The 18,422-nt window shown below is 42.0% G+C and overlaps 1 protein-coding gene across 2 annotated transcripts; it reads right to left on the bottom strand.

The window, feature by feature from the left end:
• Positions 1–808: 808 nt before the first annotated feature.
• On the bottom strand, positions 809–17,913 carry ccdc9 (coiled-coil domain containing 9). Of its 2 annotated transcripts, none has more exons than XM_080025188.1 (16): positions 17,824–17,913; positions 16,794–16,846; positions 16,171–16,275; positions 15,584–15,733; positions 13,941–14,192; positions 13,399–13,698; positions 12,984–13,067; positions 12,432–12,596; positions 12,147–12,328; positions 11,710–11,771; positions 10,034–10,199; positions 9,515–9,641; positions 8,754–9,243; positions 8,396–8,542; positions 7,845–8,009; positions 809–2,934 (listed from the first exon to the last, which is right to left on the bottom strand). In XM_080025188.1, the coding sequence occupies exons 2-16, from the start codon at positions 16,794–16,796 to the stop codon at positions 2,930–2,932; spliced, it is 2,403 nt and encodes an 800-aa protein (XP_079881314.1). In that variant the 5' UTR covers positions 16,797–16,846; positions 17,824–17,913; the 3' UTR covers positions 809–2,929. The 2 variants fall into 2 exon arrangements, with proteins under 2 accessions (XP_079881314.1, XP_079881315.1); XM_080025189.1 differs by having other exon boundaries at positions 7,845–8,006.
• Between the last annotated feature and the right edge of the window lie 509 nt (positions 17,914–18,422).

Here is an 18,422-nt window from a genome sequence, read left to right as displayed (position 1 = left end):
ACGGTGTGCACCGGGCAAACTGAACTCAAGGAGGCTGTCTCTCTCTGGAATCAGCTGGATGGGACCGCTGTCAAGTCGTCCAACGGTACAGAGGCTGTTTCCGGAACGAGTTTTCAAAATAAAACTACGCACTTAATAAAACATTTTAAAAATGTGATTGTGAAGTAAAAGTCGCATCGTTTCCGGCGCTACTCCTCGTGTCTTGGTCTGACTTGACGCAGCTTCGGACGAGGAGGGGCTGAAAGTGCGCAACATCCAACGATTGGGTCATAGTTTGAGAGAAACGTCCCGCAGCAGAAGATGGGAGAAATGCGGGCTTGAGCCACAAATGATCCCCCGCTCGCATTTCTTCCCTCCGGCAAAATATGCACAGCAGCTGATCGCCTTGGACCCAGAAAATCCTACACATCAATGATGAGTCACAGGCTGCAGCCAATAAACCGCAGGCTATGTATTGAGAGGGGGCTCCTTATGTCCCATTAACAGGGGGTTGGAGGGGGGGGGGGGGATTGCTATGGGCCATTCTTCTTCCCAAGGTCATGTGTGAGACAAGTGAGACTGACACAACACAGCATGCTGGGTATTCAATGTGTGCACGAGGAGGCAGAATGATTTGGCACACCACCCGGTGAGCAAGACAATTATTCATGTGTCTGTGATTAGAATACACTAGAGCTACACCTACTTTAGTGCATGTGATCATCTGGCAGTTTGACAACCGATAATGACCATCCGTTAAGTTTTAATCCAACATTGAAGCAAGACTCTTTTTTTAAATTCGTACAACAACAACAAAGACCAGACAAAATGACATCAGAGGAATATGTTTATTGACTAAATGAGAAAAACAAAAGCATGTGCTTTACATTTCATGTGGGTGCATGTTTTTTGGAAAAGCTGTGTGAGCTGATGAGGACGTTTTTTTAAATCAATGGCTTTGAAAACATTAAAAAGCTACAGATTCAGTTTCAGATTCATGCTTAGTCCTGATAATTCCCTGCTCTAAAAAAAAACATACTAAAAACAACTAAAAAAAGGCAAAAACCCTGTCAGTTCTCAGAGCCATTTCATGTAGGAAGACGTTGTAGAAATGGATGCACAATAAAATATCTAATACCTTTTAAATACAATCAGTCAACAAAGCCCAGAAATTAAAAAAGTAAACATAAAAAGATATTCTTTTCCATAAGCTCACAGACGACATTTTGCTCAAACACCCAAACGTGGAATGTTCTTCTCCATTTAAAAACTGTACATATTGCAGTTCATTTAAATCCAAATGAAATGCATGATTTTTTTTTATAAATTCCTCTGATACAGTACACACAAAAATAAACATTAAAGCATTCCATTTATCCCGTGTTTTTAAACGCAGCGAGTCGGCTACGACTGACATGATTCAGAGGCTCAGCCGTTTGCAGAACACAAAGCACACACTCAAAAACAAACCACACTAAAGCCCTTGGTCTGCTGAGGTATGAGAGAAGGGTTGCATTCCAAAATACATAAAGTAGTAATTCATGTCACACTTTAGACAACTCAAATCATGTCAAATAAGAAACAATTACATCACCAAATCACCATTTGATTTTAAAAACAAACTTTCCATAAAAGAGGCAGTGTGTCGTGTGAAGTCTTATCCTTCACAAAACAAAATCACAACAGAGAAAATATCATGTGTTTTTGTCTGTGATACAGAATCATTAAAAACAGAAAAGTTCTAAGTACATAAGTGGTATTTTGATAAATTTGAGATTAGGAGGAGCGAAGAGGTTTATCAAAGTCAGTGACGTGAGACACCTCATCCTAAGAGTTAATCCGAGAGCACACATGATCGGTTATAGCACACACACACACACACACACACACACACACACACACACACACACACACACACACACACACACACACACACACACACACACACACACACACACACACACACACACACACACACACACACACACACACACACACACACACACACACACACACACACACACACACACACACACACACACACACACACACACACACGGCCTTTCACAGCATGAAATAAATTACACTGAGGACTTCATGATCTTCCTGCAGTGAAGCTCATGTTTGTTTTTCTTAGTGTGTCGGCATGGCTTTAGGACTGTACTCTCTCCAGAGCAAAAAGGAGAAACAGAGTCAGTGGGGTTCGACATGGGGAAAAAAACAAGGGTTTTTAAACGAACAAATTCAAACTAAGAGGAGGGCGGCAGGCTTAAGGCTAAAGTCCCTATCTCTAGATTATGGAGACTAATAGAACTGAGATCACTGTGTTGGTAAAATCATGACACAGGTTTTGAAAGCTGCAAGACGAAGCTCAAAGCAACTGAAGCTGCAATGAGTGATTCAAAAAAAATCTTATGAGAGAGAAGAGGAAGAGTCCAAGTTAAGAGTGTCTGTAGGTTGAAACATATGATAAAACAATAAAATAATGTCGTCGATTTACATCCAAATGTGACTCAAACTGATCAAACACGCGTAGTGCACACTGTCTTTAAAAAGACGTGGACCTCAAAATGTGCTTCTAAAGTTCTAAACTGATATCTGGTCAGCTTGGTGTTCTCTGCCTGGTGAAGCCAGACGTCACTTCCTGTTTCTTTAACTGTGGCGTCTGCTGAATGAGCCAGTAATGGTAAAGTGTGAAAGGGATATTTGTCCCCATATAAAAAAAAAACAGTGACTGACTTTTGCTCTTCATATCTCAACACTAAGCAGAACGATTGGAGATGATCCCAAAGACGGAGGAAGCGCTCAGAGGGACAGAAAGAGAGAACAGTCCCTCCTCCATTTCTTATTTGGATGTGTGATGCTCCCTCCGGTGATGTGATGTGTGACGCTTGTGTCTGACACATCCTTCCATCCTCCTCAGAAAAAAGCCTGTTTGTCCTGAGCAGTTTCAGCCTGTTGATACAAAACACACAGAGGGGTCACACATGCTGAAAGAACATACACAGAGACTGTGTGTGTGTGTGTGTGTGTGTGTGTGTGTGTGTGTGTGTGTGTGTGTGTGTGTGTGTGTGTGTGTGTGTGTGTGTGTTTGTGTGTGTGTGTGTGTTTGTGTGTGTGATTGTGTGGAATGCTTTTACCCAAAGCACATCACAGCACCATTAAGTGAGCACATTTCTAAAGCATGCAGCCCCCAAGGGGGAGAATCCTTTCTGTGACTCCAGCAGCAGCGTTATTACTATCACTCAGCCCATTCGCATGAACCAACACACATCTCAAAATCAAATACTGAATCATGCAGCTGCAAGAACTGTTTCAACACTTGACTTTACAGACATTTTTAAGTCACAAGCAGGAATTTGTTCTCACTTCCTCAAAATCTTTGTAGGAAATATGTTTTTTCAATAACACATTACAAGTATTCCCGTATGCCTGCCCTATCTCTCTCTCCCAGCAGCCGGCTAACTTAGCTTAGCATAAAGACTGGAAACAGTTGGCCTGGCTCTGTCTGTACGTGACAAAATGAAAAGCTACCAGCACCTTTACAGTTCACTAAATAACACGTGACATCTGGTTTGTTCGATCTGTACAAAGTGTAAAAGAAAGGTGTGAAAAAACAACACCACCCTTTTATGAAGGCTTATGCGCCGGACTATTTCTTGGTCACGAGTCACGACAACTAACTTCCAGTTAACTCTGTAAAGATTAGATTTGTAGTTTTTAATACTGTAGGAACTGGCTCTAGCTTCATAACTAATGTAGAGAAATTAGTGGTATCAATCTTCTCATCCAACTCTTTTACATTGATAAAATAAAAGATAAAATAATAAAACAATTGAATTTTTTTTAAACTGTTTTCATGTGCAGTGTACTTATAATGTAGCGGCAGCAGTGTATTTGATAACACGCTGTATGCTTTTACTGATGAGGTCCACTGCACTTGTCACTGTATATATTCGTTCTCTGAATCTATTCAGCGCCGACTGAAAGATAACTGGATAAGTTTGAGTGTTTTTTTAATTGGGTCGTTTTCTGGTACTTCAGTTATTGACATCAATTCTTCTCCATCTGCACTGGGACACTCCAAGCTTCTGTGGACTCTCAGTAACATCACATGATTTAATTGAATCTCTCTTCAAACAGCCTCCGTCCTGTCTGCCCTATCATCTGTCCAAACAGGCTGCGGCTCATTTCCTCTGAAAAGCTTTTTAAAAACTTAATTGTGCCTTTAATTTCCCTGGTTTCCTGATCTCCACCCTGACACCAACCAACACGCACGATAACAGCGCCACAAGCTTACGTCAACAGATGTTTGCGCGCACACACAAGCACGCACACACACACACACACAAACACAAACGCACACACTGACCACATGAGCTCATCTGACTTCTGCTGTTTATCACAAATGAGTCACCAAGAGTGCAAATGCAATCAGAGCTGATTTTACACCAAAGGACAGCAGAAGACAACAGCAATATCTCCTTCTACTAAACACTATAAAAAAATTAAAACATCAAGAAATTCATTTCAACATGTTTTAGCCACACATCTTGGTTGGATTGTAAAATGAATGCACCGGATTATTGATTAATCTACCAGAAATATATTCTCGATTTATATATTTTTGGTTTATGAAAAGATTCTAATGTGCCAGCACGCCTTTTTCCTGATGATTGTTCAATCTGAATACAAGCGGCAAAACCTAGAAACAAATTCATTTAAAATCCTAAATTGTTCAAACAAAACTTAGCAATTAGCCAAAGTGATAACAGCGTAGCCACAAAACTGACGACTGGACTTCCTCATACAGTTAGCTCACTTTTAAACCACAGGCAGCGGAAATGAAACACTGACAGATCACAGACACACTGATTCCAATCGATGCGAGTGCTTCCTATTCCCATGACGATATGTACGCACTACTAATGATTCTTGGTACCGAGTGGCGCTTTGGATCCATCATGTGATGTCACCATGTTCAGAAAGGTCTTGTTTCTGTCTGTTACCTCAACAACAATACAGGCTTTTTATGAGTTGGCTTTGAATGAACAACAATTTCACATCCATTTCATCTCAGGGGAGATGAAACGCTGTCATGTTCAAACAGCCGCAGGCAGAATCTTAAAAACACTGCTTCTCTAGACAGCAAAAGTAAAGCCTTAATTATACAGTGTATTTGTATATTTCACTCTTTATATAGTCATTTACTTATTTTCTGTCAACTTTATTTCCCTACTTAACGGTGTGAAGGCTTCAAAGCCTTCTCATCTCAAGCATTCAACAACAGCAGTGGTTGACACTAACGGTTGCCCGCTTTCCCGGGGCAACTGAAAATAATGTTCGAGCAAGTTGAGATTGCTTTTTGGTTGCCCGAACGGGAAAGTGGATTTTAGAGAGTTTGTCAGTAGTCTAGGCTATTTATTCATGTGTTTTAGAGTCTGGAAAACCTTTTTTTCCCCGCTAACTCACACAAAATAGATCGGCTATATTTTCAATTGAGCAGCTGCGCGCGGCAGCCAGCTCTCACACACACACACACACACACACACAAACAAAACCCAGAAATCAATAGGCCTAACGTCTGAGCTTATCGATACCGCTATGGAGTCCAGTAGGGCACATGATGTAATTTTAAATATCGAGTCGGGTCATCTTCATCTAATTAGCCCTACGTCAGCGTATTAATCCATCACTGGTCCGCATCATGGAAGAGTGTTCTACCTTCGACTGTCTTGAAGAAACTCCTTCAACCCGCTCCGTCTCCCAAAAAAAAAAAAAGAATACCCTTGTCTGCTGAGCCGCTGCCGACGAGCTCGGCACCGTCTCATCGTCCATTCAATGCAGCGGTGATCAACAAACGAGAGACTCTGTAGCAAGTCCTGCAGTTAAAAAATCTGATAGTTTTTAAATCCATATTAAAATCGGCAGGATAAGAACTAGTTAGCTAAAAAAAATCACAAATGGTTCAAATGTGATGTGTTCAGGTCGGCTCAGTAAAATGATTATTAGGCAAAGGTCAATAAAATGACATCATGATGTGTTCAAATGTAACATCAAGAAAATAAGAAATTTTAGTTTTTCGCGAGAAGCTTGAATGATACAGTTTGGGTAAAAAACTTGTTTTCCCAGCAAAATAAAATAATAGTAGGCCTAAATATGGAATTATGACCTGTTTAAAGTCCTATCCTTAGCTCTTAAAGCAATAATACCAGTTATCTTTTAACAAAATAATAGAAAAGTATCGATAAAGATTTGGATTGAGGAGTCTTTATAATGGTATCAATATGAATAGAAATTAATGATCCCCCTCCCTACTTACAGTGTAACTGGGCAATAGCTCTAACATGGTGGACTTTAATCATGTTATGGCACACGGTCACTTTTTGGCACAATGTGACCGTTTTAAATAAGTAAAATAAGTTAAATTTTTCTGTGGAAGCCAACATTCAGCTTGACTCTGAGCTAGACTGAGTTTTCTGAGCCCCTGGGCCAGGTGCATGGCAAAAAGAGGTCCTTTCACGATGCTGCAGCAGGACCAAGCTCTTGGTGTAGTGTGATGTCATGATATCTAGGCTTATATGAATTGTTGTTGGTTGTTTGTGGTCAGGATGAGACTAGTAAGCATTGTTTGCATTTAAGAGATAAGGTTCGCTAAAATGCATAATTTAATTAGCCTATACTATATATATCATTGTTTAACATTTTTTTATTTATTTTTTGGGGCAAGTGAACACGACATTCGGGCAAGTAAAACATTACCTGTACTTGCCCTATGGGCAAGTGCATTTGAAACCTTAGTGTCAACCCCTGAACAGTGACATTTAAACAAAGTCTTTAATACTAGAACCTACATGTCAACTCCTCAGCATGTGTTGGTTTTTTATAAAGAATTGAAAGGCCCTCCAGAATACCATAATGTCCTTAGTATTAGGGGAAATTCTTGTATACAATTAAAGAATTATTTGTTAACCTACATCCTTGAATTCAGGTGTTTCTTTGCTGCTTTGCTGGTGTTAACCAGTGTTTATGTCACCTCTGGGAGCAGTGAGCACTGGCAACAAAAAGATTATAATCATGACATATCGGAATCACATATGAACTGAAAAATAGTGGATCTGTGCATCTCTAAAAAGTAGAATTAAAAATATATAAGCTCCTTGACCTTATTTCCTATGAGTGGCTCGTTAAACACAGGCACAGGTTTGTTATTAGATCTTGTTTGGCTCAGGTACACGTTGGCTGAAGCTTCACCCTCTCAATATGTGCACTGTCCATATCTCGCCAGCTAACACATTATCAGATATCTCCTTGAGTCCAAAGACAAACGGTTTATCTCCTGGAAGTGTTGCTGAAAGCTTGGACACAGTAGCAAGGAGTGTAAAACCTTTGATAGGTGATAAAGCAGCAAAAGTAGCTCATGTTTAGCTGACGTCTGGTTCCCAAGGTTCCATGATCAATGTACATAAAACAGGCTCCACACAGCAACAACAAGAGTTGAGAAAATGTCTCCCTTTGTCAGTTTTAACAAATATGTCATCTGATTCAAAAACTGAGATTTACACCAGACTCTAGAATCGCCTCAGAGTGTAAAACCATATGTTTGGATTTGTCATGCCACCAAAAAGCTCCCAGCATTATGTACTGTATTTAGTGTGCAGCAGAAACAACAACAACAAGGAAGACAAGGTGAGGAACATACAACGAGTGAAGTTTGAGAGGACTTTAGAAGTGTGCAGAGGACTTCATACATTTCATTTCATTTAACTTTTATTTATCCTCGAGAGACCAATTGAGGGGTGACCCTCATTTTCAATGACGTCGAGTTCAAGCAACTATCTGTAAGTCACTGATATGGAGCGTACCTGAGGATGTCTGCTCTGAGGATTTCTCTTCTTCTTCTGCTGTTTCTATAGGAGCAGTGTCTGTCCCCGTAGGCGCTGTGTCGTCATCTTTGTCTCCCGCTGGTTGAGAGGCGCTTGTCTCGGCCTCCAGGACGGCTGGAGAAGGAGGGCTGTCCGGTCTGTCTGCTGCATACAGGACATGAAAGAAGAGTGACTTACTGCACAGTGTCTGGACTATTCAATATTTCATTTACCATATATACACAGTGTTCAAAAATGGAATAAATATTCAGACTTCTTTTTTGCGATGTTAGCAGCGTCGTTGCTCTTTTTATCTGTTGATTGACCATTTTGGACCAGACTGAACTTTTTATTTATTTGTCCACACTCACAACCACACTTCCTGTCCCCACTAGTACAGATATATGAAGTTTTTACAAAACCTCAACTTTGGCCGAGTTTCAAAACACTACGTTTTAAGTGTCCAGTTGCGATGTTTGCGTGTGGCCATACCGCACAGAAAGAGATACGGTTATGAAAATACCTGTGTAAGCTTTGTAAAGTTGTATTACCTTGTGATGGAGCAGCAGGTGTGTCCTGGTCCGTCGTCACAGCAACCTCCCTGACCTCAGAGGGGGCGGGGCCAACAGGCTCTGGTTGTGGTTCTGACACGATCACAGTGGGCTCAGCTCTAGTCTCTACTGGAGGAGGGGAAACGTCTGGGGAAGGAGGGGAAGGAGGAAGAAAGTAGAAAATGAGAGGCAATAAGTCACAATGATGATAACTTTATTGCGCAGGATCCTACTATTTGCTTCACTGCATTGTAGGAAGTTTGGTTAAATGAATGAATAAAATGTTTTACAGGTAGCTTATAAAACTGTAACACCTCAATTGATTTTTGAAAAGTTGACCCCAGAGAGAGCGTCCTACCTGTCTCCTGATCTCTGTGTGGCTCAGCAGTCTTGCTCTCCTCCTCCACCTCCTCTTTCTTCTGTGAGGGACTGGCCTCTAAGCTGAGAGGTTTCAGAGGGCTCTCTCCTCCCAGGCTGGTCCGGGGCGACTGCATCTCCATCTCCTCTCCCCAGTCTGTAACAGGCTGGTGGCTGTCCAGCAGGGCGAAGGGGCTGAGAGGCTTGCCCCCCTCTGGAGACTCCTGAGCTGCAGTGGGGGGCGGGGGGATGTGGACCTTGGGCCTGGGGGTGCGCTGCTCTTTGGGGCTTCCTGATGATGCTGTGGTCGTGGGAGGAGCAGAGGGAGACATACGGGAGCTGTCTTTGCTCCTGGCTGCTTTCTCTCTGCCTCTGTCTTTCTTCTCGTCTGGCTCAGAGTCGCTCCCGTCCTCCACTCCTTCGTCGTCTCCGTCGCTGGCGTCTTCCCATTCCTCCTCGTCATCCTCTCCCTCGCCGTTCTTCTCCTCCGCCTGAGAGAGATGGAAGGACGGGGTAAGTGGGGAAAAATACCGGACTTAAACATGCCAGAGTTAGAAAAAAATGGGACAAAAACAAATACAAAAATTGGGAAAGAGAAAAATACATTGTATAACAAAAGAGTTGCAATCTTATCTTGCAAAAAATAGTTTTCTACATTATGCTTTTTCTACTCAACAATGAGGCCCTGTCTGTGTTTGACTCAAGCTGTCCTTACTGTTATGGTGAGTTTGCATTAACTAGTCCAGATGAAGCCGCCTTTACCTTCTGTGCTGGGGGACGTTTCTCTCCCTCCTTCTCCTTCTTTTTGGGCTTCTCCTCTCTCTTGGTCCTGTCCTCCTTCTCCCTGTCTTCCTCTTCTTTCTCTGCCTCCCAGCGGTTGTCGTGCATGCTGTCAAAAGGCAAAAACATACACAAGAGGATCAACACATATTATCAACCATTTTCTAAATCCCAAAACACCGGAGCCACTAATAACAAAAGAAACACATTAGTCTCCCAAGTAAGAACTCATTCCTCAAACTACAATAGCAGTCTGCAACATTGCAACAACATCTGTAACCATTTACTAGAAAAACATTCAAAATGCCAATACCCACAATCCCTGGATGCAGGGTAACAGATTTATAATAACTCCCAATAAATCCATCTTGAAAATAATAATTTGTTGCATTATAAACACCATTTAAAACAGTTATGTGTTATTGAGTGAAAAGCAACAACTCTAGTCCTTGGATTATCTTTGAGACCGTTAACTCTTTCTGCGTGAACTCAAGATTGTACCTGTAGCTGGGTTTCTGTCCGCGGCCTCTCCCTCTCCCTCTGTCCCCTCTGTCCCCTCTGTCCCCTCGTTCCATCCTTTCACCCCGTTCCCCTCTGGGTCCCTGGCTCCGGCCCTGGGACAGGAAGTCTCCAAACGTTGGAACTTTAGGAGGCCGCTTGTTGTCATCTGGAGGAGATATTGATGGTTAGAGAGTACATCAAGTTGTTTGTGCAATACTAAGACATTTGAAAAACAAAAAGGGTGTGTGGCTTACAGCATACTTTTTTGTGAACTACATTTCTTTCACAGTAACCGTGTTCTGTATGAACCCAAGAAACCTCTAAGAATAAGTATTAATAAAAAAAAAAGGGTCAATGTTAAGGAAGGATGTAGAGAGGAGAAGAGGAGCAGAGGATTATGGGAGTTTGGAGGGAGAAGGTCAGAGAGGGGTTGAGGAGGATTAGAACATGAGACGGGCGGGACAGAGGATTTTATGAAGAAGGTCACAGAGGGAAAGACACATAAGAAATGAAGGGATCAGTGAAGAGAAAAGATAAAACCAAGAGGATGAAGAGATTCGAAGTAAGACGCCCAGGGCTGTGAAGAGGACACTCCAGTCATTCCACAAATTAGAAACGGTGGACACACACACACACACACACACACACACACACACACACACACACACACACACACACACACACACACACACACACACACACACACACACACACACACACACACACACACACACACACACACACACACACACACACACACACACACACACACACACACACACACACACACACACACACACACACACACACACACACACACACACACACACACACACACACACACACGCTTTAATGTGGGGCATGTGGGATGTCATAATATGTGATAACCTGTCCAGTCAGACACAGAGAAATGGAAGCCATTAGAAAGGATTCTAAGCTTTTGTATGCACGTTTTAAATGTCAAATACAACCCGAAAGATTTGACTTTAGACTTCTGGACAAAGAGGGTTGAGTCTGAGAAGTTAGCACATCTTTACAGCTGCTCACCCAACTCCAAAGCCCTGAAATTGACTCAAACAATTGTTTATGTTCGATGTCGACATTCACAAATCGGTACGGCTGAGATGTAAGCTGACTGATTTCAGTGATAGGGAAGTCCTGCGTAGGTCCAAATCCAGGGAATATACAGTTTTAGAAAGCTATGTTTTAGACATGGTAAGACCCTGTAAGATTATTAATGTTTATTAAGTCAGGGGTGAGTTTGGTTTTGGGTTCAGCTGTTGAGCATCAGACAAACAAGCAGACTGAACAAAACAAAAAAAAGAACAACACACAGTTTACTGTCAGTCCCATGCTTTGGTCTAACCTGAGGCCCTGCCCCGAGGCTCTGTACGAGAGGTACGCCCCCGGGCTGCGTAGAGGACACACATACAAACTCATTGAAGTAGGTATACACACACACAGACACACACACACACACACTACAGCGTGTCAATCACAGACACACCAACACACAAAGACAACATAACCATTTTAACATTATTAATCTTGACACAGCCAAAATGTTGTGAGAAAATGCATGGGAGACACAGAGATAAGAGATATATTGTCTGATGAAGCGATGTCTTGTTTCTGCCTTTGACTGACATAAGTGATGTGTGAGTGTGTGAACTCACCTCTCCTGCCGCCTTGCTCGGGGGCGACTCCATCTGCAACCGCATTTGGGTCCTCCTTGAACCTGTGAAAAAAGCTGTAGGGTTAGAAAACACACACAAGCGGTACACACACACACACAGAGAGTAGATATCCTCAGTGGTGGAAAGTCACCAAGTACATTTAATTTACTGCCATTTAATCCTTTTACAGGCAAACATTTCAAACATTTGCTCGGTTGTGTGACATTTTATAAACAAAATGAAATGACTAATTAATTCATCCAGAAAACACCCGGCAGAGTAATTAATAAAGAAGCTAACTTTAAATTGCTGCCAAGGATCAAAGAAATCTAAGTTGGATGTGGAAGAATTTTAATTTATTTTAATGTTCATTGTTTGCACAAATACAGGCTAAAAAAAAATCCTGTCAAAAGAGGGTTCAAGTGATTCCTTCTTACATGCCGTCGGTCTTCTGTGAGTCCCACTCTCGTCTCCACTGGCCTGTGGCGTTGCGATGGCGTGCTAGCCGCTCCTCGTCTATATCATCGCGTTCTTTCTTCCAGCGCAGGTACTCTGCTCTCTCGCGGCCCGTCATAGACATGGTCATGTCCATGGAGCCTTTGGGGCCGGGTCTACGGCTCTACACACACAAGAAGGGTCACACAGTCAAAAAGAAATGCTGCAGGAGGGGGTAACAAACTGAAGAGACCCAAGAAGGATTTTAAAGGATTGCTGTTACTCACGGTCCACTCCCTCTCCAGTTCTGCTCCGGTCTTCACCTTCTCAAAGTCCAGCCCTCCCCAGTTGCGTACGTGTCTCCTGCTGCCGTCCTTACGGTCTATGTCCGGTACCGGGCCCGAACGCCTCGGGTCGTCAAGGAAGTTACGGATCGGCTTGTCCCCATCCGCCTACAGAGACAAACGTTGTAATGTAATGCTCAGCTGTGTTTACTTCGACTATAGCAGCTTGCTATGGTTCAAATGGTGACACCTGGTTCATTTCTCCTATGTAAAGAATAATTTTTTTTACTTGAAAACAAAATATTTAGCAGAGCAGCAACAATCTGGGACTAACAGAGGGACAGATATCCCTACAAAGTAACATTTGACGGAATATATACATTTAACAATATAGCGAGACAATTAATTAACAGTCAAAAATATGATAATGTGAGAAAAAAACGATGTGATGAAGGAATATTTGTTGTCTCTGAAGGTTTGGAAGGGCTTAAGAGAAACCCAAAGCTCTATGAATGTATGCCATGATATAATGTTTAAAAACACTGGCTCTCATACCCGCTGTCCTCTCTCATACTCCGCTATTTTCTCCATTTCTTCGTTCATCTTCTCAATGTTCTGGCGCCTCTTCTCCTCCCACTCCTGCCCAAAAAACAACAACAAAGCGCTGCATCATTAGCGACACTGACACAACACAATTCATTATTTTAATGATAGCATTCGGACCAAATATAAAAAGGAGTCAACAACTCAGAAAAGTTATTATTTTATATTTATGTAAAAACGCAAAGTTGAGAAATCATCCACCAAGAATGAGACTGGTGTGATGTTGCATGGCACTGTGGTCAAAGTTCAGACAGTTTTAAATAACAATTTTGACAAAATGATCTCTGTGGTTTTCGGCAATTTCACTGTGACTTCATATTAATCACTGACGTTTAGTAGCTTGGTGCATTTGTTCATCTGAACTCACCTTGGATTTCTTGTCTATGCCACCTGGTGTCCCTCCATCCCCCTCTTCTCCTCTTCCTCGTCCTTCTCCTCCTCTTCCCTCTACTCCTCTTCCCTCTCCTCCTCTCCCTCTCCGCCCCCCTCTGCGCGGTCCCCCTGACTCCCCTGGTTCTCCCTCTCTGTCTCTGGGTGTCCTTGGTTGCCATTCTCTCCTCTCCTGGCGCCTCTCTCCTCCTCCTCTCTGTCCTCCCCGCCCCACCCGCCCAGACCCGGGCCTCCTGGGGGGGCTGTGGCCGTCGCTGTGGCCCCTGGGACCATCACTCTGGAGAAAAAAAAATTGAATAAAATGATTCCAATATATTTGAAATACACTATATCGAACATTTTTATCATGCAGGATAGTAAAGGTATATTCGCTTCACTGCATTGTAGAAAGTTTGGTTAAATGGAGAGAAGATTCAGTTCACTTCTTGCAACACCTTTTCAATCTCCATGGACATCTAAGTTGGAAACAAATCTGTGTTTTGACTTTTTGAAAAGGTGACCCCAGAAAAGGTTTCTCACCTGCCCCCTTGGACTGTCGCTGTGGCCCCTTGAACCATCATTCTGCCCCCTTGGACTGTCGCTGTGCCCCCTTGAACCATCATTCTGCCCCCTTGGACTGTCGCTGTGGCCCCTTGGACTATCATTCTGCCCCCTTGGACTATCATTCTGCCCCCTGGGGCCGTCAATGGGCCCTCCATGGCTGTCTCCCTCCTCTGACGTCTTCCGGCCTCGAGGCGTTCCGGTTTTCCAGTCGTTCACAACTCTCTTCTCCTGAAGGAAACACACACACACATGCAGGGTCTCATTTACTAAGATCCCAAATAAAAGAGTGCTATATTGTGTTACGCAGGTGATCAACTAAAAATAATTGTGCAAATGACATAAGGTACAAAAATGGTAGATACAAGTAGTATATTCAAATGAGGGCTTTTCGTGGGTTAGCTTTCCGCCACGGAGCGTTTGGACAGTTAGATAAGTGACCACGAGCACAAAGAGAAATGTAATATCATTCAGTGAGTCCCCAGTGCGCGGAAATTGGCCAATAGGGAAATAACATTTCTTTCCCTGAATTCCACTGCTGTACTTTTAATTTAAAATACACTCAAAAAGTACAAAAGGCTTATCAGGTCTATGGATTATACAAAACCTCAACAGGATGAACTCAAGAGCGAGAGACAGGGATATTGTTCATCAGTTTTTTAAGAAGGACTTTAAGCACGAAAGATCAGAAGTCTATTTTCAAACTTTAGAAAAGGTTTTAAAGACTAGCGCACGTCATTTGACCTATTGACCCTAAATCAAAACCAATACAGACAGCCATATATACTTGAGACCATTGCAGGTTTATCAAAGAGGGACTGCATTCTGTTTTTCCAGTTTTAAAATGAGACTTTGAGGGAATCTGTATGCAGCTAACAACATGATCCGTTTAGTGTGTGTTAATATGGTTCTGGTACAGCCACTGTTACTGGTTGGTGAACACTGCAGTACGAGAACAGATGTAACCAACTACACTCAACTAGCTGCTGGATAAACAGATTACAGAGCTTGTTTTCCAGGATGTTTGTTTACTTTAACATGTTAATCAAAGTTCAATCTGATCCAGAATCTGCTGTTACAACATTATGTTTCTATAACATAATAATAGGTACTGACATCTCCGCTCTGTTTTAAAGCGACAGACAAATCCAATCTTTGTCCAGGAGAACCAAAGCTGATGACACAAAAAACACAAACCAAATAGAAAACAGCTGGAAACTCTCACTCACTTAGTATTTTCAGCCTGATTCTTGTTTGATTTTATGCCAAAAGCTATGATGCTTTTAATGCAATTTCTCAATTGTTTTTGTACAAACAAATGCAACTGCCAGCCAACACATGTAACACAGGAGTGGGTGGAAGACATTTGCAGAGGACTGATGCAGGGCATGATGGGTAGACTGGCAGGCGTGTGGTTTGTAAAGAGATCACAGTAATTAGTTTATAAGCTGCATCATCCTCAGTCTGCAGGATCATCATGAAGGAGGTTAACGTTCGTACAGCCAACCAACAAGACAAAATGGTGGAAAGACGTCTTTAAAATGCATCATATTTGAATGTGAAGGGATTGATCGGTGCATCTGTGGTGATGTAAAAGGTTTAGGATAAACACTGTGTTTTACCCCGGCCACTTTGGAGAGGTCGACAGTGACGGTGAAGTTCTCCTTGTCCGTCTTCCTCCTGTCCGTGTCGTGTTCATGAGCACGAGGCTTCCGAGGCGTCGTTATAGCAATGCCCTCCTGCTCTGCCTTCTTCTTGTCTTCCTCTATTTCCTGTTGAGACCGAGAGACAATGACGGACATATGATATGACTGCGGACGCGTTCACATTCCAAATGAGGGTGAAATTGATGCCTCTGGGTTTGTTGTCTCTATTTAGTCTTGTTTCGGTTTCACAGAGCAAAACATGAATTTGCCTAGTGGTGTGTACGAAGGAGCAGGGCCAGAAATGTCTATCTTTTTGTTTTGACTAATTATTATTATTTTTTATTTTTTTTATCTCAAACAGTACACTTTATACCTAAACACATACAACATACTGTATATGCACACATATACCTCTACATAAATATATCAATATATGTCCTCCTTACATTCACAAATAGCCAGATACACACACCTAACATCCAAGCACCCACTCTGTGCAATATAATACATACAATAAAACAATAATTATTTGTGATTGGTGAGACATTGCGCGTACTCTGTACCTGGTATCTCTTGACCAGAGCTTCATTCTTCTTCCTCATAGCTTCGACCCGTCTGTCCAGCTCTGCGTCCCGCTCCTCCTTGGTCTTGAGATCCACCGCTGAAGACTGACACAGGAGAGAAGGAGGGAGGTTACAAACAGGAAGCCAGTCTGATACACTTTATACACACACTAAACTAGGAATGCCCATCAAATCAAATATTGATATCATTTCCCAAATGACTGAAACCAACTCAATTGGATATCGGAGTGATGCCACCGATTCCCGCGGTTGTTTTTTTAAAGCTATCATTTTTCATGCTGTTTGTCAAAAGTGTTTGCAGCTGTGTAACAATAAAGTGCTACTTAAGCTATGGATGTTGAGATTCAGGACGCATTCAGCAGCTTATGTTTTGGGCTTTTTGTTGGGTAGATATTTCTTTCTTTACACGTTCTACACTGAACACTGGACTGAATAAAATACTACCAAAAAAAGCACACAAAGAAAACACTTTATTCTTTACCATGAAATAAACTTTTTGAAAAAAGCCCTTTGGAAAACATAGCTGAATACGGCCTTTGGTTACCCTAACCCAGCCAACTATATTGCTTTCACAGTGTTTGGTTTCTCTCAGTCTCACTCACCATAGCTGCCTCTGGCTAGTCTTGGCACACAGGTGGCTGGCTGCTGGTTCCTCCTGTGGTGAGGAAGAGAAGAGTCAAGGGTTGGTCCGTTGGTTGCTTCTTATAAAATAAACAAATTGCAAGATGTTGAAGCCTCACTGTGCAGAATGACGTCAGTGCAAAGCCTGTTTTCTCTACACTGATGAAAGTTATATTTGAGTTTAAGGTGTGTCTACCTCCAGCCAAGATGTGGAAGCCAATTGTGGTTCATTATTCAATTTGCACATGTGAGAAGTGTGCGTGTGTACATAAATAGTTCCAACTTTTGAAATAAGCAATATTTGAAGATGTGGAAGCCACTTAAGGATCCATTATTTTATTTACACGTGTGATGATTCTGTAAACAATGTAGACCTAACATTTGAAATAATGGTTACAAATTGAAAGATTAAGGAAAAACTACAACAAATACAAATGAATCTTCAAACTGGGTAATTTATCCATTTCTAGATTTTAGAATTATTCATCTACTGGTTGGCTAGCCGCTAGATCATAAAATGTTTCTGATACTCCTCTAAAACAAGTGTTGTTGCTTGACACTGATGATAGTAATCCAAAGATGAATCAATGACCAGGTCCCACTCTGCTCCTGTCTGACAGGTTGGTATCGTGGACTGATCAAGGTTATAGCTAATCACAGGTTAGAGTGTGTGTGAGTTACAAGAAACCTAAATTAAACCCTTCGTGCGTTTCCAAAGCTTGTGTAAGCGTATTAGAGCTGCGAATGTATAAAGTTACCTACTGCAACCATAATAAAACAACACACAACTTCCCAGGTAAATTCTCACATTAGGTATTTCCTGTAGCCTACTCTATTTATAAACAGTTGCATGTGACTATTTGTTTCACTGCTGGTAAGCAATGTTAGCACACACTGAGCCATGCCTCAACACCCCGCGATATAAAATAAAGGACAAACGCTTGCCCACCCACTACAATAAACAGCGGAAGAAAAATCCCCCTCGTTATAGCCATACTTTGAATAATTTACCTGTTTTTGGAGGAGCTTGTAAAGAAATTAACAGAGCAACTATTTGTGCTGCTGTTCTATGCCAAATCCTGCACCTCGATGTGTCCTCATTATTCTGCTTCCTGTGAGCCGCGGCAAACTTCCTGCCAAATAAAGTCCCCCTCCTCTCTCGGTGGGTCTTAAAGGCACAGCGCTGTTTCTTTAACAAATAGTTTTTCTTTGTGTTGATAGTGATACCACCACAACATTGATACAGCTAACAGTTCTAGTGTAAATACTTTATCCAATTGTTTAAACAAAAGACAGGAAAAGACGAAAACAACTGATATTACGCAGTTTTACAGAACATATATAGTTCCTCAACCGTCCATGAGAGGGCGGCCTCGGATAGCAAACGACCGAGTGGTGTTGAGGCCAGCTCATGGGCCAGATGGGCCAGCTCCTGCCGCCAAAACTCTTAAAGGTAAAACACAGTCTACTTAATTTCTTCTAAGGCTGGAGTACACAATACTTATCGATTAATTCCCAATCAACCCAGCACCAAATTACTTTACAAGTCCACACAAGACAGTAAAAGAAAAAGTCAATAAACATAAAAAAAGATGATAGTAGGCTACATC

The sequence above is a fragment of the Ammodytes marinus genome, assembly GCF_949987685.1.
Source record: "Ammodytes marinus genome assembly, chromosome: 3".
NCBI classification, from domain to species: domain Eukaryota; kingdom Metazoa; phylum Chordata; class Actinopteri; order Uranoscopiformes; family Ammodytidae; genus Ammodytes; species Ammodytes marinus.
The sequence above is the reverse complement of the archived record's forward strand: the minus strand, read 5'-3'. Positions and strand labels throughout refer to the sequence as shown.